This window comes from Anabrus simplex, chromosome 8 (assembly GCF_040414725.1).
Source record: "Anabrus simplex isolate iqAnaSimp1 chromosome 8, ASM4041472v1, whole genome shotgun sequence".
Classification (NCBI taxonomy): domain Eukaryota; kingdom Metazoa; phylum Arthropoda; class Insecta; order Orthoptera; family Tettigoniidae; genus Anabrus; species Anabrus simplex.
In genome coordinates, this window is record NC_090272.1 from 219846193 (window position 1) to 219871146 (window position 24954).

At 40.0% G+C, this 24954-nt stretch overlaps 1 protein-coding gene across 2 annotated transcripts in view; it reads left to right on the top strand.

Annotated features, from left to right (window-relative positions):
• LOC136879006 (DNA polymerase delta subunit 3) overlaps positions 1-24954 on the top strand; it is a 90010-nt gene that overhangs the window by 9097 nt on the left and 55959 nt on the right. For both annotated transcript variants that reach the window (XM_067152692.2, XM_067152691.2), the window contains exon 4: positions 14619-14760. In XM_067152692.2, coding sequence (XP_067008793.2) covers positions 14619-14760 — 142 coding nt within the window. The remainder of the gene's footprint in view (positions 1-14618; positions 14761-24954) is intronic.

Here is a 24954-nt window from a genome sequence, read left to right on the forward strand (position 1 = left end):
AGTAACACCAAGAGTATCAGAAAATACATCCGGAAAAGACTGACATAATGCACCCTGGTGGGGGTGTGATAAGCGTCATGCAATTGTAATTATGATGAATTATTGAGGAATATATATTTCATTTTCAGAATAAATAGTATCTTACTGTACATACAGTAAGAACAGGCCAGGCCGAGATGGCAGGTTTCACCATACCACAGACTGTTGTCTCCATTGAGATTAACAAACACAATGAGTGACAGAATTAGGTTTCTCAGAAATTGTGACAACGAGGAAAGAGAGAGGATAACTTGTTGCCAAAGTTTTCATAGCCCCGGGCAGTCTTGGTAGTAGCAACAGCGCAGAGAGCCGAGTGCAAATTTCTGAGAAATGACGTAGGGGTATCTCCATGTAACTAGCGGGAATTGAACGCGGGGTTGGCACTGGAAGAAATAAATATGAGCCTTCCCGGTCACGTGGTTTAGGTGGACCAATGGAAAAATTCACTTGACCAAAGCAAGGCGACAACTTCGTATTGTAAGAAGCACTAGCGAGGCTAACTCCGTGGATTAAACTGATAGAAAGAAGTGAAGTATCGATTCGGAATAAAGTGGAATTTAGGAGCCTTACTATACCATAAAACTCATATAAAGTTAATAATTGCGGGAGATTGCATGGTGTAATTCTGAGAATTCATGGACGCTATTCGTTCATTGGCTGAAGGCAAAGGAAGCCACAAAAGAGCGCGAAACCCCGAGCCGGGATACGGCAGCTAAATTCGCGAATATATCCATAACCAGCGAACGATAATAGTTGAGAATTGGTATAGAGCATTTGAGAACATAATTACATCATTGGATCATATATTAAAGCCACGGGCCAAACCGCAAAGTGTCGTATGAAGATATCGGGACTGTGCGTCCCAAGATGAACTCCGTTGAACTCGGAAGAGAGGGGATACAAGTATAAATATGAGGTCGTAGACAAGGACTGGCAAGTACTTCTGACAAAGTGTTCGGGCGGATACCACGCCAGTGGTGCGTAACTACTTTTGACAGTGTGTTTGGGCGGTCACCATGCCAGTGGTGCGTAACTACTTTTGACAAAGCGTTCGAGCCGTGACTACGCCAGGGGTGCGAGTGTGTACTTACTCGTGGAGTAGGGTTCGAAGTATTATATTGTTACATAGTACAGTGATTCATGACGTGATGTAGCTCATATTACAGTCTTGAGCAGTATATTAGTATGAAGTGTTTCAAATAGACAGGACTCAGTAAAGCATAACTTACGGAGTGTGAGATTCTACCAACCGATTAGGAAGTGCGTTACATGAGAACGGTCACGAGTGTTTATGTCACCTAGTAAACAGTCGATTCTAAACTGATACCTGGTCAGCTACACGAACGTGAGACGGGAAATTCAAGTGCGCGCACGGGCCGTTGTAAAGGGGATCCCGAGGTATCCCATGTTCCTAGTGTCCGGGAAAGGAATGAAGAATGTATATGTACATTAAGTGGGCTAGATACAAGGCCGAGAGTGTAAAATTTGTGAATAGAATTTAGGGTGGAAATTATTCCAAAGTGCAACAGTTAATTTATTTGTTTTTATTCAAAATGTGTAAAGTTGAAAAGGGTCAAGGATTAATTCTTCAAGCAGGCATGAATACCAGTGGAATGCATTGCTAAAAACCGGAGGGGCTATGGCTTCTCGTCCGGTTTTAGCAGACTACAGTGGCAGAGATGAGTAGCCTTTTAACATATTTGTAGATTGCTATCGTTAGGGGGAGGAAATCATATTAATTTATCATGGTAACTTGATTGTGAAACGAGCCGTGATGAATTCAAAGATAGATAGACAAAGGGACAAATTAATATGTAGATTAGATCGAGCACTCATCATAATTTTGATTATTAAATAGAGTATAGTAGGGTTGAGTTGTTCATTCAAGTGCTTGAGTTGTTTATATGATATGGAGCACGTTTCACGTAAAGATAATGTTAATATTCATTTAGAAGTGCTTCCAAAGTGTTTTTCCGATATCGGAACTTTTATAGATATTAAGGCATGTTGTTAAGATAATCCAGAGGTAGGATTGCCAAGTGATTTAAATTGTTGTGGGACGGAATGAAGTCCATTGATTTGTTTGTAAATATCGCGAAGTTCGCCAGTGGACAAAATAATAATAATCCGTACAAGTGTCGAAGTAGTAGGTCTACATTAAAATTTGGTAAAGTGTAAAGGCGTGTTGAATAATAATCTTTGAGAATAAAGGCACGGGCCTAGTTTGATAGAATGATTGCAAATTAAAGTAATTTAAATGTGGAGATCGCATGTGCCGTGAATAATTATAATTTGTGCAGTGAATCCAGTTTTAACACTAATTGTTGATTTAACGTTTTTGGACTCCATAATAATCATAAATATTTGGTAGAAACGAGATAGGCACTTTTATAATATGGTCACGCTATGTTTGAGATCCAGAGGGATTTGAGCCAAAAGTTGAGATTTGGAGTTTTGTGGGACAGAAATCCGGCCCGAAATGAAAGTGAATTGTACTGATGTTGATGAAGAAATAGATGGATCTTAAGGCCCACATAGAGGTTGTATTTATATACCGGTGTATTGAGTGGCAGAATAGAGTCCACACACCGAGGGTTAATTTGTGAAAATGTTTTGAAGAGTTCCAATGGATAAATGGACTTCAAAATGGAAAAGGAAGGAATAATTTAACACTTGCAGAGATTGGAGGTATTTGCCCAACTGCGAGGTGTTAGGGGATTTGAGAATTGTCTTAGGAGCATATGGTCTCCATGAATTGACGACAGTACGAAAATAAGGTTGCGGGTTCGAACACTATTATGTCCCGACCAATGTGAATTCGGATCTTGGTGATTTCTGTTTGGAGAGAACGCATGTGACTAAATTATAAAGATGGGGAATAAAAATAAAGATTCTCGAAAGAATAATAATACTATTAATCATAATAATAATATTCCAAGTAAATCATATCTGGATTGATTAGTGCCAAAATAAATCGGAATTGTAAAAGGGGTTATGCGTTAAACATATTAAGAGTGGACTACCATGTAACAGGCGAAATTAAAAATTTTTAAAATTAATAAAAATAATAAATATTTTAAAAAACTACTTTTTTTGAAGAAGAATTTACTTTTTTTATATTTTGGACATAATAATGATGTTGGGAGTTGAAATGAAAAATTTGATATTTTTAACTAATAATAATAATAATAATAATAATGAGAATATTTGAAGGAGGAGAAGAAGAATAATCAAAGAAGCTACTTTTATTTATTTCAGATGAAAATAAAAACATCGCGAAAAGTTGAAATATTAGTCCGAGGATGATTACGGGTTACGATAATTATGATCTCCACAAAACATTAATAAAATATTTTTTATTTTATTTATTTTTCTTATTATTTCGGATGATGATGATGGATGATACTAGGGAAGTCAGCTGGCGAATTAATGTAATAATGTCAAGTGGTTGTAAATAATAAGTTAAGTTAATATGTGTAAAATGAAGGCAAATTCCTACATCTGGACCATTAGGTTAGAGTCCCTTTGTCGTATTCCTTCAACTAACGATTAGCATATCTTGGTTAGGAACCCGGGGAGAGTTTGTAGTTTCCCGGTTTGGTCTCATCTCAATCAAAGTGGAGGTGATAACATGGTCCATGTGATCGCGCCTACTTAGCCAACAGGTAATTGGTAATTTGCCAAATTACCGGCAAATCAAGGGTCAACAGATTTTGATTGTGTGTAAAATTTCATTTGTTTACTTAAATAAAATGCTCCTTTAGCATTTGCAAGGAAACAGTTCCAGGTTCTTGTTCTTGTAGAATAGTAAACCCTTGGCGACCGTTTAAATATCCGTCCCCATTCCTAGGACGGAGCCTTCATAATTTCCCTTTGATCTGAATATATAAAATTTGTGTGTTTTATGATGAGCCTTAAAGTTAAGGATTAGAGTGTCCCGTTCAACCCTGTAGTACTGATTGGATGGCGTCCTTACATTTAGTTTGAGATCTTATATCTCAAAATATTTTTTTATTGTTTATGAGTTGCGATAGATTCGGACCGTAACACTCCCTGAGATAAATGCTGGTTGGGACTCAGGCTTTGAGCGGGTACAATAATTTATGAATACTTTCAGCCTGCTCCTCAGGTAGATGTCAGGTCTAACAACATCTCATCCTGGGTAGGCGAAACAGATGAACATGATGCAGAATTACACTTTAACAAAGGAATCTTACAATTGTTAGCAAATTTGAAGGTGCACAACTTACTCTGAATGTCGAGCACAAGACCAGTAGAAGACATGAAATCCGCCCCCAAAATTACAGGGCAAGACAAGTGTTTATCCACAAACAATTTTATTTTCCTGGTGCATTTAGAAATACGAATTTTTGCAAAGATGAAACCCAAAATTTCTAATGGAGACGTGTTAGCCAAAATGCATTTGACAGAAGTCGAATAAAGGTCAGGAATCTTACAAACAGTTTTTAATGTAGAATGCTAAAGGGTTTATTGTGTCACGCCTATAGAACTTCATTTGACATTCTTGAAAAAACGGTGGAATATTATACCCAGCCCCCAATGGTTATGAACTGAGGTTAGACCACTCTGCATATTACTGTATAGTGTTAATGCTGCAATCGTCAACCAACGGCTGAAACGAGGCGCACTTGGTGCCAGATATTTTGTATCTTTTCTCCCCAAGCTGCTGTTTTGTAAACATGTATTATAAGCCTGTAATTTCCCATCTGTTCAATGGAATATTGTAAAATTACTGTACAATTACCCCTTCAAACTGTGATCGTTCAACCAACGGCAGTAATTAGTGTTATGAACATTGACGTCAGACCCTTTCTCCCCAAACTGCTTTTGTGTAAATATATATATATAAACTTTATAATTTCCTATGATTAGCGTCAATTATTCTTCGGACCACCACTGCTGGACACTGCTAAAATACCCTGTGATTTTACGCTTTGGTGCTGACTACTGTGTGTATAAACATATATTGTTTATCTTTATCATCACTGAACATTGCTTTGTTTTTTTTCCATTGTAATATGTTTAGTTTGTATCTTAGCATTTACATTTTAATTACTAATCAGGCACCTGATTTATGCCTTGAGGTGGTACTATGACTGACAGTGCCCTCAAAGAAGGACGAAACATGTCTCAAATGGAAATGGTAATAAATTCCTAAATTTAAAAAAAAATTTAAATGTGTGGAATAAGTGACACAATAAATCCTCTAGCATTCTACATACTGTATCTTCAATACGGATAACAATGATATTTATCACTTGCAATGGAATACCATTCAGCCAAAATCATGGAAGTCACACTCCCTGAGTCTAACAGAGCCATGACGGGTTCATTATTCACTTCGATTTTGAGAAATGGCACAAGCGCAGGGGTCTCCGCCGCAATTCTGAGGCATTATTTAGGACCTTCAAACGATAGATTAGAGGAACCTTTACGCTCACCCGAGCTTTCGCTAGGTTCAACCGGGGCTTAGCCTTGGGAAGATGAACATACTGACTGAGCCGATGACACTAGTCACTTCCTATTATTGGTGTTCGCGGAGGTTGCACCAGAAGTTGAGCAGGAGGGGGTGCTATTGGCATTAATGCAATTCTTAGCGAGGTGAGTGAACGAGCCACATTTGAAACATCCTTGAGATGACCCTGCTCCATTCTTTGTCCCACTCGATTTTATCAATGGGCACCTGTTGCGCAAATGTTCCATAGACCCACAAGCATAGCATTGCGGGTCGTGAAGGTTCGGCGAGATGGAGGCAGAAAACTATTAGAAGATGTAGGGGGCTCCTTTGCAACTCATAAGGTGTCAGCATACCTTACTCCTTCTGCTGACACCGCCATAGCCTTTAACTCTGCAAAGGTTTGGGGACGTGACATAAAACATACAAGACCTATAAGGCAGAGAGTTACCTTCCACAATAGTTTGCGTAATTTGGTCTTCCGAAAAGTGGAGTGCGAACACCCTGGTGTAAAATTTAATGTCTTGGATGAAATCGGCAAGATTTTCATCCAATCGCTGTACTCTGAAATAAAACTTATATATTAAAGATGACATTGTCCTAGCCGGAATGAAATTCGCCAGAAGGTGGGCGTGGAAGTCTTCTATGGATGATCTATCGGCTATGGCCTTAACTGTTTTGTCCAAAAGGACGCCTACGGAATATGGGTACATGATTTGAAGAATTTCAGAATAGTGGGAAAACACTAGAGCATGATCTTGAAATTCAACAAGGAACCTGAGAATAATTCGTTGGTGGAATTTACTGAAAATTTAGAAATGCCCTTCAGCAACATAGCCAATGGATGAAGGAGACTACTGAAACCAGGTGACATAATAGGTGACGGCATAGAGGGCTGGGAGGTCTCAAACACAGCATTGTTCAAAATGAAAGGCGGAATTTGTCTAGGATGACCAGACTCAGTTTCCAATGGGGCTGAAGCTTGTTGAGTCGCCCCAGATTTTCTACTTTATACCATTTTGGAAGACTTCTCCTCTCTCGCTATGTTTATCACAGGAACTTGATTGGTTTTGGGAACAGCTGCCCCAGTCAACAACTGACTAACCCTATTTGACATTTCTGAAAGATGTTCAACAAGATTACTAGTCTCCTTAACATGATGATCTTTTAATTTGAGAGACAATAGGTCCCTAGCCCTGTTGTAAAAATGAACCAGTCTACCCTGTACTCTTTTAAGTTGGTTAGCAGATGGATCGCTTACCTGAAAAACACTTGCTACAGATCCTAGTTCAGTGGTGTTGTCAGTGATGGTGGATAGAACCTCATCAATTTCCTTTTCCACAAAGACTGGGATACAAATAGACAACTTCAGGGATTCTTTACGTTTGGCAATATCTGCCACAACCGTGCCTCCAGATTGGACCTTCCTAATGAGTAACTCGTAGATCAGTTCCTCCTTGCACAAGTACCCAGGAGCGAGGACTTCGCGAGGGCCAGATATGATGGTAGAAAACTACAACTTAGGGGAATAAAAATTCCCAGCAACCGAAAAATTCTTAGAGTACGGCGCAGATTCAATGTTTACCCATCAAAAGGGGTGTAATTTAGACCTGTTCAACCATGCTCTGCTACCACTTGTTACGGAGATATCCGTGGAGCAGAAGGAGGTGAAAGAAGGTGCGGGTGTTGAATGGGTCTAACTACGATATCAGAAATTGAATTAAAACTTTAACAAAGGTTATATTTATCTTTAAATCACAAACTTAACAAATCTTTCACTCAGTGAAATAATGAGGTTACAGGTGCAAATAACAATCTTGAAACAAGACTTGGAAAATCCAAGATTAGTGAATTTTTTACAGATTTGGGGCTTCAAGCCCTTAGGTTACAAATTCTAACATACCGGATCCAGTTTACAAACTTGCGAAATCTCAATGCTTAGACAAGGACGGAAATGTCCCCATTTAAGAGCACTTGCCCCAATATTTACAATATTTAGCTTTCCAGAGGCACTCCTCAATATAACAAAAAAAAAAATTAGAAAAGCGCTTACATGCTCTTTATTTCAAACAGCCTACTAAAGGCAACATTACATCAAAAGGTTACAATCTCTAGTCTCTCAAGGCACGATTAACAAGGGAAATAGTTTTACACAGGGGTATCTTGTACCCAACCTACTGGGCCTACATGGAAAAAGAACAGGTTAAATTACTGGCCCGAACACAAAATGAATGAAGGCGTATATTTGCACTCCTAAATGAAGAATAAAATCCTGACGGGGCTCTCGACCCAGTGATACAGGGGCTGATCCTAAGCTACTGAGGTGACGCGAATGAAAGATGCTTTAAGGCATTACAGAAAAGAAGGAAAACAGTCAGATAATCGTAGTCACCTCGAACCAAGTTGTAGGGGAACTCGAGATACAGTTAAAGATTTTATGAAATGTTTATATTAGCTGAACGAAAAGTTACATTTTAGAAAAGGCTGGTTACATAGTTAGAAATTCAGACCTTACCCTCGGATAAATTTGCGGAGACAGCAAGAAAGATAGAATTTATGTGGCCATTACCTGGCTGATGTTCTGCCTGTCGAAGAATGAGGCGTCCCGCCTCCTGCCTTAACACACACACTCAGAAAGATGACGATCAATGAGACGAGATAGCCAGAAAAGCCGCAGCTTATATAGCTGAAGGGGAGGTTCGAGAGGATTCTGGACTAGTCCGGACACACCCTCTCAATTTTATTGGACAATTCAAACAGCGACAGGAAGCCTGTGATAGGCTGAAAAATAATTACAGAAATTTTTAATTGGCCAGATTCAAAACTGGCGGAAAGAAAATGAAGGTTTGCCAACCTGAAAATAAATGAACATTGAGTCAGTTATGAAAACCTAGAAACACAAAACTTATTTAAATTATAAGTTCTTCCACCTTGCACCAGAGTGCATGACCATAGTTTTTGAAATGATATCTATGGAGGAAGGTTTAAACTTCTTGAAATAAACAAACACAAAGCAATAAAATCCAGTCAGTTTAGGCAACTTCACAATAACACAATTACTTAATGCTTCAGTAGTGACATCTTCTGATTAAAGTTCCAACTTCGTGTAGTAGCAGTTTCACGTTTGGTTAGATAGAGTTCTTTAAGGTGCATTTTTGAATGTGTGGATTCGAGGTTTACCTCCCGGTACAGTTATAGCGTCGTCCTTGGCCGTCTTGCCACCTTTTCTGAACACCATCTTTACTGTCTTTTCCTGGGTAATCTCAAATTTATCTGAAGCCCAAGCTTCTAACTTCATCATTGTCACCTGTAGTTCTGCCTTTGAAGTCGATCCCAGTGCCATATCATCAGTGTATATAAAGTGGTCTCAGGAGAGTCGGTCATTATTTGTGTGATATCTGCCGTTGCTACGTTGAATAGTAGCAGACTTACAGGGGGTCTCCTTGAGGTACCCCATTTGTTTGAATTACTTTCCAGGAAAAGGATGCTCCACCTTCAGTTTTGATTAGGTGGTCTCAACAATTCTCACGAGCGAGTTGTCACCAATCATTTGTTTTAATTTTCCTATCAGGATATCTCTGTCGATGAGATCAAAAGCCTTCTTATAGTCAACAAAGACAACATATAACTTTCCCTTTGGGTGCCTCAGTGCCTCTTCTACTTTTTCTTTTAGGTATGCTGCGGCTTGTATCGTGCGTTTTCCTTTGCCGAAGCCTAGTTGGCATTCTGGTATAAATGGGTCTATTTCGTTATTCAGGTGATTCGCTACAATATTTGCAAATGTTTTGTATAGATTGCGTTATAGAGCTATACCTCTATATGAGTCGGGGTCGTCAGTTTCTCCTTTCCCTTTGTAGAGTATCTTCAGCGTTGCCGTTCTCCAAGCTTCCGGTATTTTGCCTAAATTTAGACATTTATTGAATAGTTCTCTCCAAAGCTGTAGTAAATAGTCTTGTGTTCTTTTTAAGTGTTCTATATTTATGTTGGCCTCTAGTTTCGTGTGGAAACACGATTGGTCTAGACTGGTTGTTGCCGTGCGGACGGTTAGGATATGACCTGGACAAGACCATTGGTCTGGACTGGTTCTTGCCATGCGGACGGTTAGGATATGATCTGGACAAGATCATTGGTCTGGACGGTTAGAAGCCGCGAAGCGGCCCTAGGCCTCTTGGTGTTTTTTGTTTGTGCTCTTATTCAGCCGGGGTTGGTAACGCAATGTATTTATCAGCATTGATGGTATTGATGTCACATTCTGTTCATGTTGACCAATGAAAATGCAAGTAGCTACTTTAGCCATGGCTGGTGGCGGGTGCTGCTCTTTATTAAGTTATAAAAGTAAATTTACTTCTAAGGTTGGGATGGTGGGTTCCTAGACATTGCAACGAACAAATCTCTCCTCTAAAAGGAATTCCAAGGAAGATTTGCACTATTTTCTCTTCCTTATAATGTTATAAACTCTGGGCTGTGGAAGGTAAAATTATTACGTTGGAAATGTTTTAGAATAAATGCATGTTCATATATTTGGTCTACTGTGTTTGTACAATAAGAAATCAAGTGAATCTGACAGTTGCATTGGTGGATGGCTGCAACAAAATCTGGTAAAGAGTTCCTTTCACTCAAGTAAATTTTATGCTGTCTTTGTTGACTGTAGGAAAGCTTATGACCTTCTATATAGAGAAATACTCCTTGGTAAACTAGAAAGCATAATTGGATCAGACAGTCCGTTGACTATAACGATAAACAACATCCTGGCACACAACATAGTCACATTTCAAGACGGCAAGACATCTTCGGTCCCCATATTGCAAACAAAAGGAGTGTTGCAAGGTGATCCACTCAGCCCCCTGCTATTCAATATAGCCGTTGCTGATATCATAAACATCACTCACAACACTTCGCGGTTGCACTATATATGTAGGCAGACGACATAGTTATAGATTCAAGTAACGGAGACGAACTCCAAGATGTAATCGTTAAACTTGAAGATTAAAAATAGGAAAGAATTTCCACCAATCAATACTTGTTTATTGCTTATATTAAGCTACAGACCGGTTTCGACCCCATATACAAGGTCATCTTCAGCTGAACCATGAATACATATTTATATGATGAAGCTTTGATTAAATTGCATTGTCAAAGGAATGTCATTTGATGATGTGCATTTAGTCACATACAAATGGGGCATGTCTTAACGTGAATTGGCATATATGTCAGTATGTACAATATTGCAACTGTATGTTTAAAATATTATGTTGAGGTCCTAAAGTTAGTGTATAAAACATATCTTCACTTAAACTAACTTATATATATATACAGCATTTTTTTTTAAATTGGAAAGTGTTTTATCCCACATGAAGACTAAATCTTTTACTCATGCAATTTTACAATCATATCTTTTAAACTCCAAGAACAGCAGCTGAGTGTACAACTGTAAATGGGACTTAAATACGAGAGTTGATGAATTGACCAACAAGCAAGATACGAATGTTCATGTGCACGAAATGTTTTTTATATATTGTATTTCATCCTGTACATATATATATAAGTTAGTTTAAGTGAAGATATGTTTTATACACTAATTTTAGGACCTCAACATAATATTTTAAACATACAGTTGCAATATTGTACATACTGACATATATGCCAATTCACGTTAAGACATGCCCCATTTGTATGTGACTATAAATGCACATCATCATATGACATTCCTTTGACAATGCAATTTAATCAAAGCTTCATCATATAAATATGTATTCATGGTTCAGCTGAAGATGACCTTGTATATGGGGTCGAAACCGGTCCTGTAGCTTAATATAAGCAATAAACAAGTATTGATTGGTGGAAATTCTTTCCTATTTTTAATTGTGTAATTCGTCAATACAGAAATGAAGATTATAGATTACGAAACTTGAAGATTACGCCGCAAACAACAACCTAGTAATCAACACTAGCAAGACGGTGCTGATGGTTTTCCGAAAGGGAGGAAGAATCTCATATAATGACAGAATACAATGCGGCAGGAAAGACATCGTAAAATCATTTAAATACCTTGGAATAACACGTCAACCTTCGGCCACCTCATTTAGAAACCACATAAGAGAGAGATCGATGGCAGCAATAAGAAGTATATATATCAGTGAACCCACTAGATTGTCTATATCCACAGCCATGACTCTGTTCTACACCAAGGTGTTTCCAGTACTAACATGTGGGGTAAGACTAATCTGGAAGAATCTGACGGTAAGCGACTTAAAGACCATAGAAAATATTAAGGCTAGATTCCTTGAAAGGATCCTAAGAATCTCCAAGATGTCGCACTCAAGACTGGCATACGATGTAGCCAAAGAAACATTTCTGATAGAAGATTTTAGAATCAGACTACCACTCCCATCCACACAGCAGGAACTGGAATTGCTTCTAACCAGGCGAAGGAAAAGAGCAGAGATTGACCCAGACTTCTACTCAACAGACGCCATGTTGGATCGAAGTTGGACAGGACCAAGCAACGACCTAAGAAGCGCCTTGAACAGACTAGCGGTACATGGATTTCACCACCAACTTTGTGCGCGCCGAGGTTTTCACGACCCGTTTCCTCAGAGAGAGAGAGAGAGAGTGTGTGTGTGTGTGTGTGTGTGCGTGCGCGTGCGTGCTCGCGCGCCTGCAGCTTCAGGATGTATACGTGAGATGGTTTAGACATATTAAATGCAGTGTTCTCCCTAAGACCTTTTTAATGGGCTGTTTTTACAGACTGCCTGGCTAATATAACCTACATATACACTGACTGACAGTGACAATGCAACACCAAGGAGGAGTGGTTCGAAAGGGATGAAAGTTGGGGAAAAAACAGAGACGGCACGGATGAATAATTGATGTTTATTTCAAACCGATATGCAGGTTACACAATGCGCACGGCATCGACTCAGTAAGATGTAGGACCGCCGCGAGCGGCGATGCACGCAGAAACACGTCGAGGTACAGAGTCAATAAGAGTGCGGATGGTGTCCTGAGGGATGGTTCTCCATTCTCTGTCAACCATTTGCCACAGTTGGTCGTCCGTACGAGGCTGGGGCAGAGTTTACAAACAGCGTCCAATGAGATCCCACACGTGTTCGATTGGTGAGAGATCCGGAGAGTACGCTGGCCACGGAAGCATCTGTACACCTCGTAGAGCCTGTTGGGAGATGCGAGCAGTGTGTGGGCGGGCATTATCCTGCTGAAACAGAGCATTGGGCAGCCCCTGAAGGTACGGGAGTGCCACCGGCCGCAGCACATGCTGCACGTAGCGGTGGGCATTTAACGTGCCTTGAATACGCACTAGAGGTGACGTGGAATCATACGCAATAGCGCCCCAAACCATGATGCTGCGTTGTCTAGCAGTAGGGCGTTCCACAGTTACTGCCGGATTTGACCTTTCTCCACGCCGACGCCACACTCGTCTGCGGTGACTATCACTGACAGAACAGAAGCGTGACTCATCGGAGAACACGACGTTCCGCCATTCCCTCATCCAAGTCGCTCTAGCCCGGCACCATGCCAGGCGTGCACGTCTATGCTGTGGAGTCAATGGTAGTCTTCTGAGCGGACGCCGGGAGTGCAGGCCTCCTTCAGCCAATCGACGGGAAATTGTTCTGGTCGATATTGGAACAGCCAGGGTGTCTTGCACATGCTGAAGAATGGCGGTTGACGTGGCGTGCGGGGCTGCCACCGCTTGGCGGCGGATGCGCTGATCCTCGCGTGCTGACGTCACTCGGGCTGCGCCTGAACCCCTCGCACGTGCCACATGTCCCTGCGCCAACCATCTTCGCCACAGGCGCTGCACCGTGGACACATCCCTATGGGTATCGGCTGCGATTTGACGAAGCGACCAACCTGCCCTTCTCAGCCCGATCACCATACCCCTCGTAAAGTCATCTGTCTGCTGGAAATGCCTCCGTTGACGGCGGCCTGGCATTCTTAGCTATACACGTGTCCTGTGGCACACGACAACACGTTCTACAATGACTGTCGGCTGAGAAATCACGGTACGAAGTGGGCCATTCGCCAACGCCGTGTCCCATTTAGCGTTCGCTACGTGCGCAGCACAGCGGCGCATTTCACATCATGAGCATACCTCAGTGACGTCAGTCTACCCTGCAATTGGCATAAACTTCTGACCACTCCTTCTTGGTGTTGCATTTGCTCTGTCAGTCAGTGTATGTTAGTTACATAATGTTAATACATACAGTATTTGAGTCATTGGGTGCTCCAGATTAACATGTAAATACTGTAAAACTATTAATTTAAATAATAAATCATTATTGTCAGCATAATTGCATCAATTACTTGGGAGATCAAAAGTTTAGCTTCACCACCACTTAGTGTCGAGCATGAGCGGGGTCTGGATTAGCGTGGAATTGCATGCGAGCTCTCTGTTCCGCATGACATCACGAATCCGTATGACAGTCCACATGCCCACAGCAATCGAGTGGTAGGCGTAAGTCCACTGTTACATGATTTGGAACGAGTAATAAATACTCTGTTATGTCTTGTTCGTGATAATAATACTAAAATCTATTTTGCAGTTAATGTTTACCTGTATGAAATTATTGTTCAAGCCCTGAGCGAAGTGAAGTGAACTGATTTTTTTTTCATATTGAAGTTTTACATAGTATTCCCCATCTAGCCACTCATTACTGCCACCCGGCTGACAAAAATTTCTAGGGATGACACTGAAATTGATGGATGAATGTTGAAACAAGCTTTAATTACAGATGAATAGAAATAGCACCATGGAAGACTCGGGCTGTAATGGGTGGTCCTGGTTGACAACACATGACTACAGGACCTGAAGTGGACCACAGTATTGAATGAGATATGAGGGAGAGAAAACATACAGTAGGCCCTACACAGCTGCATATGGATTAGGGATGATGATGATGATTTACTTGTACTTTATTTTCTTACATTAAAAAAATGTTTTTTGTGCAGCGGTGTCTCTGTGTTTGAATGCCTTGATAAAGCTAGGAAATGTATAAAACGAGTCATTTATCTGAATTACGAGCCTTTTATTTCATGAAAGCACACCAGTATTACCATTTCTGAGCACTATTGATCTATGTTCCAGGCAGGGTAGTATCCACTGTAAAAAGTCAGTGCGAAGGTTGGAGGAGCAACTTGCCGAACTGCGACTTCAGTCCCGTGCTGCATCTCTCTGCGGAAATGGGAAGCTCATACCACAGGTCACAAAGAACAATTCTGTTAAGCAGGTACTCTTCACTCTTTTAATGACACTATACATTGATGTACTGTTTACTCTTTCCTGTTATATTTTCACGTGGTTGTATATAACACTGAGTGGATATTTCACAGACTAGAGATGCACCATGTAAAACATTATTGAATTGCTTCAAGAATGAAATTTCAACTACTTCTTTAAATGTTCTATAATTTTCTGGGTAATACATTGAAATGTTATGGATGAGTACACAGATTACATATAGTTTTGCTATTTGTTTTACGTCTCATTGACACAGATAGGTCTTACGGCGACGATAGGATAGGAAAGGCCTAGGAATGAGAAGGAAGCGGCCGTGGCCTTAATTAAGGTACAGCCCCAGCATTTGCCTGGTGTGAAAATGGAAAACCATCTTCAGGGCTGCCGACAGTGGTGTTCGAACCCACTATCTCCCGGATGCAAGCTCACGGCTGCGCGCTCCTAACCGCACGGCCAACTCGCCCGGTATTCCATATAGTGTAAATTCTTTTATATATCACCTGTCCTCTCTCTCATACGCAGATTGTTAAGTTGTGCAGTAAAACTCTGTTAAGAAGTTTTTCAAGGGACAAAAAAAAAAAAAAAAAAAAAAAAAAAAAAACCCTTTTCTTAAGCAGGAAACTTCTTGAAAGGGGTATGTATGTTGGGTAATCAGCCCGAAGGCTGGTTTGATCCTCTACAGTTCCGCCAACAGCTGTCACAGATAGCCTAGGTGTCACTGAAGAGGAATACTAGGGAAGTGAGGAGTGAGGTAGTTTCCCGTTGCTTTCCTCACCGTGCCAGAAGTTGCTACTGCATATCAGTCTGCCAAGCCCACTGAAATGCATGCACCAGCCGACCCTATGAGCAATATTTTCACACCATTCATAACAGGGACTGGCTGCATAAGGAATGGCATTACTGGCATCGCTCATACCTCAGTCACTTTCATATCGTCAAAACCAAGGATGAAACTGAGACAGGTCAATGAAAGTAACAAATTTATTCTAGCCCATACCACAAGACATAGTGCACTGTAAACACTACATCCTGCCCAAAATCTTATTCTGTACTTTGAAATACATGTGAAACAGACAGCCAACAGATTTCTTTTGTGAACAATACCGAAATAGGCCAACATATAAGAGCTGCTAAAAGAAAGCCACAATATAAAAATTTGATTATCATGACGTATTTTTAGAGATAAAGTAAAATAATTGAACATACTGTATTATAAAAGTACTTTATAAGAGAATGGAACATATTATATAAAATCTTGCACAAGAGATAAGAAGAAATACTAAGCACATTAAAAAACTAGATGGTAACTATACATTATGTAAATTCTATACTGCATTAGACATTAAATACATTTCCAAACATGAAAGTCTAGGCTCCTACTTGGAAATGAAATTGTCCAGGCTTGACTCTTTCAGGTTTTTGCTGCTTTCTTGAAGTATAAACCTCTCCATTTCCCACATTGCCTTCCATGTGTTCTGAGGCACACTGGCTGAATCTTCCATAAAGTGCCTCAGTTTTTCAAGGCAGATGCTTGCCTCACTGCAAGATGGTTTTGGGGGATTCTCTTCCTCCACCTCTTCTTCTTCTTCATTCTCCTGCCTGAATTTCCTTGCAGATCTCATCGATGGTCTGCTCCTTGCAAGTGATTACCATATCATCAATCGCAGTGAAGTCGTTGAAACTACTCGTAATCTCCATCTTCTCTTGTATAGCCTACTTTTCTAGCACCCTGGCTCTTCATCACCAACTTCCATAACAATGCGGTTGGTACCACCACCGAAGCCTGTTTCCTTGAAGCAATTTGCTATTATTACAGCTTCCACTGAATCCCATGATGAGGCAATGAAATGCATTTTGTCCAAAAAGATGGTTTGTAGATGGCTTTGCCAGCTTCCGTACGTAGCAACATATGGCTCACAACTGATTTTCGGTACCTCTGCTTCAATACCTTAATGATTCCTTGGTCCATGGGCTGTAGTACCGATGTAGTATTCGGTGGAAAAAATTCTACCTTGATGTCCCTTAACTTCAATACCTTAATGATTCCTTGGTCCATGGGCTGTAGTACCGATGTAGTATTCGGTGGAAAAAATTCTACCTTGATGTCCCTTAAATGGGGCACACTCCTTGGGATGAGCAGGACAATGGTTCATAAACTAAACACCACAATCTTCCTGTTCTCGCTCCCCATTTTGGCATCTAATGCCTGCATGTACTCTTCAAACAGGGAACCTGTCATCCAAGCTGACTTGTTCTGGTGTACTTGCATGATAAAGTCCTGACATTTTTGAAACAATGTGGCTTCCTAGACTTCCTACCATCAGTAGAGGTAGTTTTTCAGTTCCTTCCATATTAGCACCAACCAATACTGTAACTCGCACTTTACTTAATTTTCACCAGTGGCAAGATTCTCCCTTCAAAACTAGAGACTTATCCGTGATAAGATGGTAAAAAGAAGTGCGAATTCATCGATATTGAAAATGTCGCAGGGTTTGCAACTGCTTATTTTAGCAGGCAGAACGGTTTTCCTCCAAGCTCCCCTTTCCTCCACACTTACACTCTCTGCTTCACCACAAATGAGGATGGTTGCCCAGTTGTACTTCCTCTTAAAACAATAATCACCACCACCACATCACCACAAATTGTTTTAGAAACGATGCCGGCTGCATTTTTTTAAGCAGTCCAGCCACCCGTTTGACGCGGTAAAAGGCTCCTTTAATTTGTATGCAATTTCTTTGATTTTCTCCTTCACAATAGTCCTGCTGTAAGGTATGTTTAAACTTCGCTGCTGTTTAAACCATATTAGCAGAGCTTGTTCTACTTCATCGTACTTTCCAGATTTAACTTTCTTGCAATTTTCTGAAGTATTCCCTGCAGAAGCCAAGATCTCTTCTTTCTTTGCTATAATGTCATTCAAAGTAGACTGCGGCATTCCCAGCTCCTTTGCCAAAGCAACACAGGGGAAAGTGTAGATGATTCCACTTTCCTTATAATCTCCAGTTTGTCTTTAATTGCTAGTGCCTTTCGCTTGATCTCTTTCCTCCGAGTTCCGCTCATTTTCACTTAAAATGTTCATACATTGACATTGCAAGTACAGTTAACATCACTAACTCCTATTCACCCTAATTACGATGCTACGCTACACTTGGCAATCCGTAGCTTAGGCTTTCAAGGCGCAAAGACAAGACGTGCGCTACAGTTCATTAACGTGTGCTTTCTATCTTCCTCACACCCGTCGACACCTGCTTCAAGGTTAACGGCAGCAAATGGTAAAGCTGTCAACTTATTCTTAGAGATTCTTAGAACCTAGGCATATATCGCCCATGCATTCCTACTAGTTGTCACGGCAACGGGCGTAGTTTCTGCCTGTTTCGCAAGTACTGCATGGCCAAGCCGGCATTGAGTTTATTTTCCTGCTTTAATCCTCTTCATGCTATAGGTAATGAAGAACAGAAACGCAGGTTCGAAGTTGCAGAAATGAGTGCATGGGCAAGTATCTCTGGTATTACGTGCTAGTGATAAAGGCACAGTAGCAGCACTAGCACATCTAAACGTAAACAGTTTCTTTCCCCTCGAGAATTTTATTTCATGTCTCCTCATCCTTGTGCTACATGCTAATAATGCAATGTGATAATTACGAGTGACACAATAATGCAATGTTAAGCTCGTATAAAGGTAAAAATTTAAAATAACTTTCAATTTTATGCTAACGTGGTATGTGTGTATGTCAGGTCCCCTCCCACCAACACCCTGTTGGTTATCAACATTCGTTCAACTTATACGATCGGGATCTTTCGGCCAGCTGTTTGGCGGCATGTGTATCAAATGGCAAGTTGGCTGTTACCTGCATAGAGTCCGGAAGTTTTTGTTTCGTAATAGTTTATTCACCTCTCTAATAATGGACGTGGAAAATCTTATCAGTTTAGTTCAAAAACATAATTTCCTCTACGACAAGACCCATAAGTATTATTGCAACAACAATGTAAAGAGAGGATGCCTGGAAGGAAATGAGCAAGGGAATGAAAAATCAAACAGGTTAGAATATTCAATTTCGTGGTAGATTAGGCCTATACGCTACTTAGTTTATTTTGCAATTATTGTTGACCTTATTTCAGAATCATATTACAGTATCATGTTGGAGTCCATATACAGTACGGTATGTCAGTACGATAATTGACATTACTTGGAATGTACGATCCTTAAGTGTTTATTATACAGTATTCACCGTGAACAGTTTTATAAGTGGCATTCCCTACATTTGTTGTACATGTATTCCTAACAAACAGTAATGCATAAGAAGCTGCTCTGTTGTGGACAAATACATTTTACGGTTTTTAATTAATGTTGAGGCCACCTCGATTAATGACTTCACCCTGTCGCAGCACGCAACATACTGCATTACAGTTTTATCAGACCGTCCATTGCGTGCTTTGTGTTTCCCACATAGAATCCCGTACAATTCCATTCCACTAGATGTGAATGATGGAGTGGAAATTTCAACTGATTGATTCGATTCGATTCCACAAGGTGAGAGTGAGCATCTGGTGTTCGTGTTGTCACAGCGTGACGTCGTATGGCCTTGGCAAGCCCAGACAGGCTCCGTGACACCAGATACACACCGCAAGCACGCGAACGGTCTAACACAGGGTGCAACTTGCGTGGAGACTAGAGGGTTCTAACCATGAGCTGCTTTGAGCAGACGTTTTCTATCTCAGGGGGTTCTAAAATCTGAACTATTTAACTGGGAAATATATTTACAACAGAACATTTTAGATGGGAAAAATATACATATATCTTAATTCAACCGATCAAGGGACCAAGAATGTCACACTTCTTAGGCGGGAAAACTTCTTATGAGGAAACCTCTTAACTGAGTTTCACTGTATTTTGTTTCAGTATTTAAGATAAAAGTCAATTTTGTATCTGAAGGAATTTTTGTTTGTTTGCAAGAACTATATTTCCAGTTTTTTATATGCTTTACTTATCCTTTATTACATTTTACAGCACTCCTCTTTCATGCTTGAGTTAATGTATCGTTTATAATAGGACTGAGAAGTTGAATCATTTAGGGATCCATTGTTCAAATTCCAGCTGAAAGGGATTTTTCCCCTGTCCCAGAGCACTACTCCAATCCAAGTGTAAATGATTGTGATTATATGAACACAAAAACCACAGCAGCACCGTTTATCTGATGGTGTACACCTGCACATGAGGTTGAGGCATGATATTTGATAAAAGAATGCCTGTGTAAATCAAAGGCATGGTTTATGGATCTGTGATCAGGCCAGCGAAGACATGAGGGCTAGGGAGCTAAAGCATAATCAAAAAGAGCCAAGGACCTAGATCTTAGGCCCCTTTAAACACCAAGTAAGCATAAACAGAAGCTGTGCTTAGCCTAAATGAAGAGTTCTACGTTGGTCAGTGGATGTGACACGGTAAGATCGGATCAAAAATGATCACATTCATGGCTTGATGGGAGTCTCTGTGATAACTGATAAAATGGACAAAGAACTGTTGATGGTTTGGACATGTCGAATGCAGAGATGAAAATCGCCGTCTTCAGAGAGCCCCAATTATTGAAGAACCACCTGCATGAGGAGAAAGACCCAAAGATGCTTGGAGGAAATCCTCTAAAAGGCTTTTGAAAAACAGAAACATACCTCTGGATTTGCTGCAACAAAGAAATGATTATTCCCTTTGTATCCACTGACCCAAAAATCAAAAAGAAAATCACTGCGAGGGTAGCATAGAAATTTATCAGAGTAGGGACTTGAAGAGAAAGCTATATCACCAAAGCATTGGTCTTTCATGACTTTTTTTACAATTTGCTGTAAGATTAGGTCTCATGGTAACGATGGGACTGGAAAGGGCAAGAAGTGAGAAGGAAACGGAAGGTACAAAAATGGAAACCACAGAAAACTATCGACATGGCTGCCAACAGTGGGGTTCGAACCGACGCTCTCCCGCATGCCTTTTATGTCTTAGGCTTTATCTTATTTACATGCTAAAGACCTGTGGTGATACACGCTGCATCCACCTGACTAAGTGAGCAGCAGTAGAATTCTCCTCATTACTTGAATGCAGAATGCAGTGCAGTTACATTATTGAAATTGGTATACAGGCTATCTAAATTGCATCACTGCTTATGGTCTATAACTATATAACAATCATACAGGCCAATGACCTAGATATTAGACCCCTTTAACCAACAGCAATCATCAGAAGTCATACAGTATTGTCTTTTCAGTGTAATGACACAGGAAACAGGCTTGTCAAGAACAGAAACTTTGACAAACCCAGTCGTGTCCTCCTCCTGTAATTAGATTTGACCTGTGTGACCACATGTTACATTGACAAGGAATTAATAAATTACAAGCAGGAACTGCAGGCAAGAAAATTGCACTCAGACACAATGAACATTATTGGTGTCATTTTCACCTTTGCACTAAAGAATATTCACTCTTTATCATTCCCGAAACTGATACCTTAAAGGTTCAACCTCTACCCATCAAACTGAAGAGCTAAGCCATCAAGAAAGGTCTATCATAGCATGTGGATGGCAACTCTGGTTTACAATTCAAACTAAGTGCTCTGAGGTTACTGGACCATATTTTCTACATCAATTTTACAGACTTCTAATTATCTGTTATGTCCAGATATTTCAGGATAGTCTAGCCCACACATGCCCATATGTTGGTGATCTCCTGTGGAGAGATTGGTCCTATTTAGAAATGATAGCTTTTCATGTGTGTTGTTCACAGTTTTGTTCTAGAAAAAAGCAGCACCTCCCTCTTATGTCAAGTCCAGTATGCAGGGCTGACGATGGGAACCTCGAGGAAAAGCTCTGATTTCAAATCTGAACTCAGTATCATAAGAAAATAGACATATCTTTTAGATTTTTTCCCGTATGAAAGAGAGGAAGTGTAGAAAATCTTTGTTTCATGAAGACTTTGCGCCACTTGTCTGATGGCAGGTTGCAGACCTTCTTGTTCGGATGAGTCTTCATGAAATGTACAGATTTCCTACAGTTTACCTCTTTCGCATGGCAAAAGCCCAGAAAATATCATGTCTCTTAATACGGACTGTCATCATCATCTTCATTTCCCGTTTCCAGCTTCCCGGGTCGGGTTGTGAATCAAGGACCTCCATCGCTGCCTGTCTCTCCACCACTCTTCTCCTTTTTTTAAGTACATCTTCTGGTTTTCCTCCCCTCTTCTCTATGCACTCCCACACTGAATCTGTCCACCTCTTTCGGGGTCTTCCTCGTGGTCTCTTTCCTGTTAATTTCTCTGAAAAAGCTTTTTATGGCACTCTTTCTTCTCCCAGTTTCGTCATATGCCCATACCACTTTAGCTTTGTTGTTTCTATCCTGTCCTGAAGTTTCATGATTCCTGTCCTTTTCCTTATCTCTTCATTTCTAATTCTATCCTTTCTAGTCTTGCCCTTGATACCTCTTAGGAATTTCATCTCCGCTGCCTGTATTCTACTGTCCTCTCGTTTTGTTGTAGTTCACGATCCAGGTGCGTAGGTTAATATAGGTTCATAATAGGTTGAATATAATACTTTCTTACATTTCTTCAGGACATCTTGGTTCCACAAAATACACCTTACACTGGTAGAAGATGTTTGCTTGTTTTCTTTTCCCAATTTCCTCGGGTTAACTTTCCATCCTCTGTGATCACACTTCCCAAGTACTTGAAACTTTTAACCACTTCCAGAATTTTACCATTCAGTTTTATCTTTCCTCTTCCTTCCTTCCTTCCTTCCTTCCTTCCTTCCTTCCTTCCTTCCTTCCTTCCTTCCTTCCTTCCTTCCTTCCTTCCTTCCTTCCTTCCCCTTGTCATCACTATTGTTTTACTTCTCTGTGTGCTTACTTTCATCCCAAATTTTTCTATCTCTTGATTCCTTATCTACTTGTTTTTGCACTTCCGTTTCATCCTCACCCCACCGTAGCCTTGCTGAAACACCAGATCCTGTGAGATCTCCAAAATTAAGCAACATTGGGCATGGGGAAGATTTGGATGGGTTGCCACGTGCTGTTGGTTGGACGGTAAGGGAATGGAGGAGCGGAAAGGAGCTGGCCATCCTACCGTACGTAAACTTCAGCTCGGGCGCACCTCTGCGGAGGTTCGAACCTGGCTTCGGGCATTATACACCTTTACCATATCACTATATCATCCGCAAACAGTATGGCTTTTGTTGCCTGTCTTCCCAATCTCTGTTTAATGTTCTTATGAATTTCATCCATGACTATGATGAATAGTATGGGGGATAGTACACTTCCCTGTCGGAGACCAGTTTCATCTAAACCATTTTGTTTTTCCTATACTAGTATTCACACTACTAACACAATTTTTGTACATAGCTTTTATCATTTGCACTTCCATTCTTTTAACTTGTTTTTTCCTTAATGTTTCTCATACCAGCTGTCTGGGCACACTGTCATAAGCTTTCTCAATGTCAATAAATGGCATCATTATGTCTTTTCCAAACTCTTTTTTCCTCCATCATATGTCTTAATGTAAAGATCAGGTCAAACGTTGATCTGTCTTTCCTAAAACCATACTGTTCTTCTATTTCTCCTTCTAGCTTCCCCCTCAGTCGTCCTTCCAATACTTTCTCAAATATCTTAGTTACATGGGCAACAAGGGTGATCCCTCTGTAGTAATTACATTCCTTTTTTATCACCTTTTTTAAATATCAGGATAATTAAATGCTTTCCCCACTCTTCTGGGATCTCTTTCTTCCTCCAGATTATTCTAAACAATCTACACAACCACTGTAGCCCTATTGGTCCTGCAGCTTTTATCATTTCCATAGTTACCTCATCCACTCCTGCTGCTTTACCGCTCTTCATCTTTTGTATGGCTTCCTATATTTCTAACCTTTTCTTGTTTTCTTCTTTCCTCATTATTTCTTCTTGCTCCTTCTCATCTACCAGTTCACTGTATTTAATATTTAGCAATCCTGAGAAGTATTCTTCCCATCTTTTTAGTATGCCATCTCATTGTGTCAATATCTGTCCTGTTTCAGTTTTTACAAATTTTGTATCTTCCCTATTTCATAAACTATTCTTCACCAAACCAAACAAAACCTTTTTACTTCCCTTTATATCTCTTGTAAAGTTTCTGTGAAACTTTCCCAGCTCTTCCATTTCTCTTGTACTATTTTCTTACATATCTTTTTGGCTTCTTTACATTTCTGCCAAGATCAATCATTGTCTTTGTCTTTCTATCTCCCCAACCATATCTAGTTATTTTTTGTGAGTTCTTTTTTCTAAACCATGTATTGCCAACCATTAATCCATTCCTTCTACAAAAATTTATTACCAAATCTCCTTCTTCATCTTGGTTTCCATAACTATAGGGGCCAATTATCTCTTCTTTTCCCTGTCTGTCTGTTCCAACATGTGCATTCATGTCTCCCATTATACAACCTCTTTGTTTTCAATACAACTTTCCAGTTCTTTTAGAAACACTTCTAAACATTCATCTGCATTCCCTGATTGGGGTGCATATAGCTGTATAAAATCCTTGATTCCACTCTCAAGTCCAAGTCTAACTCTAAATATCCTATGTCTGAACGTAGTTTAAAATTATTGTAGTGTATTGTAGTATCTGTACTTAGTCTGAACGTAGTTTAAAATTTTTGTAGTGTATTATAGCATCTTATTAGAAAGTACCGGTAGTGTGTTTATTCTATTACTATGAAATATTTGTATAGTATAGTATCGTTTCTGTGGTACCGGTATCTGTAGTAACTCTCTTACAAAAATTCTGTTGTAATTAGGGTAGACTTAAAAATTGTGTAATTCTTGTGTATTATTCTCTGTTTCCAGTAATTAACAGCAATTTTCATCATGTTAACATGTTGTAGGAATAAAAATAGTACAATTAAGTAGTATTGTAGTGTAGTAGTAGCCTTCTTCTTCTTCTTCTTCTTCTTCTTTTATGACCACATAGGATCACTTTAGTCAGTCCGTCGTTCAAGTCTCTTTGAAGGGATTGTTAGTAGTAGCCTATATTAAATAAAACGTCGTTTGTTCTTTGTGAACTAACCTAGACAATATTTCTTTCCTTTCATTTTTATTTTGCACAGAATAATTTATCTTATTTTTCCTTTTCTTATTTAATAAAAATGGCTAAGCAGTGTGAGTGTAGGAACTGTGGGTGTGACCAGGCATTAA